This window comes from Nestor notabilis, unplaced genomic scaffold (genome assembly GCF_000696875.1).
Source record: "Nestor notabilis isolate BGI_N333 unplaced genomic scaffold, ASM69687v1 scaffold23761, whole genome shotgun sequence".
Classification (NCBI taxonomy): Eukaryota; Metazoa; Chordata; class Aves; order Psittaciformes; family Psittacidae; genus Nestor; species Nestor notabilis.
The window spans coordinates 37,416-39,506 of NW_009913695.1; the positions used below are offsets into that span (position 1 = coordinate 37,416).

Genomic DNA, 2,091 nt, shown 5'->3' on the forward strand with positions numbered 1-2,091 from the left:
ACCCAAGGACATTTGCCTTCGAGAGCCTTTTTGTGACAGACCACCAGGAAGTGTTTTGCCACGTTTAGTCACAAGCTTGCTTCTTTCCACCGTCTTCTTGCTCCTCACGACTTCACAGATCATTCGGATCTGCAGACCAGGCTTTAAAATGAGAGGTGTGCTTGGGCACACAGACCCAATCCTGAAGTGATTTTTAAATCCTGAAGTGATTGCTGGCTGCTCGTTCAGACTTTCTCCCACCTCAGCCCCTGTAGACTGCGCGGGCTTGGCTGGGTCACTGGAAAGTCCCAAAAGGCCTCAGGATGACAAAAAGACCTGTCCTGAGATCCAGCTGCTGGGGGAGGGCAAATGTCCGGTCATAACTTCTCTGCCCGAGCTTGTTTGTTGTCAGTGTCACCAGGAAAGACTCATGACCAGAAGGTATGTGGGTTGTGACAGCTCGGAGATGCGGCAGCTCCCGTGGCGAGAGCAAGGGTTCCTCCACGTGGTTACCGCACGTAGTACACGCTGGTGTCAGGCACGCCGTGACGGGGATGTTTTCTCTGCAGGCCAATCTGGCTTTTGCTCCAGCTGCTCTGCTGCCGGGAGCATCTCCCAAAAGCCCTGGTCTGAAAGCCCTGGTTTCTCCGTTCAGCACCCCTCCCTCGACGCCCAGCAGCCCCGGGGTTCAGTCCCAGCCCAGTGAAGCGAGTGAGACGCCAGTCAGCTTCGATCAACCCCCAGAAGGCACTCAGCTGCAGTTCTATAACAAGGTACAGTATGCGCTAGGATTTCTCCATCACAGCAGGGTAAGGCTTGCTTATTGCTTGGGGATGAAGAGGAGGCTGTAGCCCTCAGTCCCAGGTTCAAAACAGCCTGTCAACATAGCTCTGTTGAGCCTCGTCTCTGCTCACCTGCCTACGGAGCTTTGTGCTCCAGCAGCTCCAGCAGCTTTTGCCAGGCCAGTGAGTAAAGTGAAGGGATGAAAGCAGCAGGACCCAGTCACTTCAGCTCAGCAGTAAGAGGGTGGCGGGTACCTGGGCAGGGAGTGCTGTGAGAAGGTGGTGCCATGTGCAGCACATGTCGAGGTGGCTGAGGTGCAGTTTAGGAAGCCATGCAGAGCACAGTGGTTGCCAGGTGTCCCCACAGAGTGGTCAGCACTTAAATGGGGACCTGTAACCTGCATTCACCATCATCAGCTAGAGTGCAGATTCCTTCCTCAACCACCAAACTGCCAAGATATCCAAAGTCAGCAGCATCTGTGCAATGAATGCAGCATCCTTGGGGTTTGGGTCTAACTTGGACAAGGAACCACGGTTTAAATTGGGACAATGATCTCTGGCACCATTTTTACAGAAGGAGAGGATGCGTATATTAGGGAGCTGCTTGTCTCTCATTTGCAGGGATCTGCCTTCTCCCTACCTCTCAGTAGCAGAGCATGAGAAGTGAGGCCACAAGGGTAGCAATCAAGGTTTTTCTGCTGTTTTTCGTCTGTTGTGCTTTCATGTTTTCCAGCAGCACTCTTTTGACTGCTTCAATGTCTGCTTTTCCTGCCTCCAAGGTGCGGACACGGGGATCGATAAAGCGCAGGCCCCCCTCCAGGAAGTTCCGAAGATCTCTGTCTGAGTACGGAGATGGGGAAGATTTAGGGGTCAACATCTCTCCAGAAAATGGTGCCAAGGAAGATGGGGATGAGGTGTTTGGGCCCAAGGGCAAGACAGAGGAGGCAGAAACAGGGAGCAAAGAGCAAAAGAAACACACAGGGTCTGATGGGAAGCCCCCATCAAGGAGAGGATCCAGCAGATCAGAAGATGGAGAAAAAGGAGAAAAACAGGCAGAGGAAATGACTCCTTGCAAGAGTAATGCAGGGGATACAAAGGAGGAGGAAGAGTGTCATGGTGCCACAGAGAAGGAGAACTCTCCCCAGCCTCCCTCTGGCAACAAGGAGGAGAAGGTGTGCGAGGGTCCGCAGGAAGAAAATCAGCAAGACAGTGCCTGTGAACAGGAAAAGGGGGACAAGGAGAAGGAAGAAGCTGAAGCAAAGGAGAGCAGTGAGAGCACAGACACACGGAGAACATCAGAAGAATCACCACTGGCACCTGCACCGCTGCA

The 2,091-nt window shown here is 53.1% G+C and overlaps 1 protein-coding gene across 1 annotated transcript in view; it reads left to right on the plus strand.

Moving 5' to 3' along the window:
• The window catches only part of RCSD1 (RCSD domain containing 1), a gene marked incomplete at its 5' end in the record, with an annotated part of 7,614 nt that overhangs the window by 5,420 nt on the left and 103 nt on the right, over positions 1-2,091 (plus strand). Inside the window, 2 exons of the mRNA XM_010023320.1 lie at positions 549-752; positions 1,541-2,083. Coding sequence (XP_010021622.1) covers positions 549-752; positions 1,541-2,083 — 747 coding nt within the window. The remainder of the gene's footprint in view (positions 1-548; positions 753-1,540; positions 2,084-2,091) is intronic.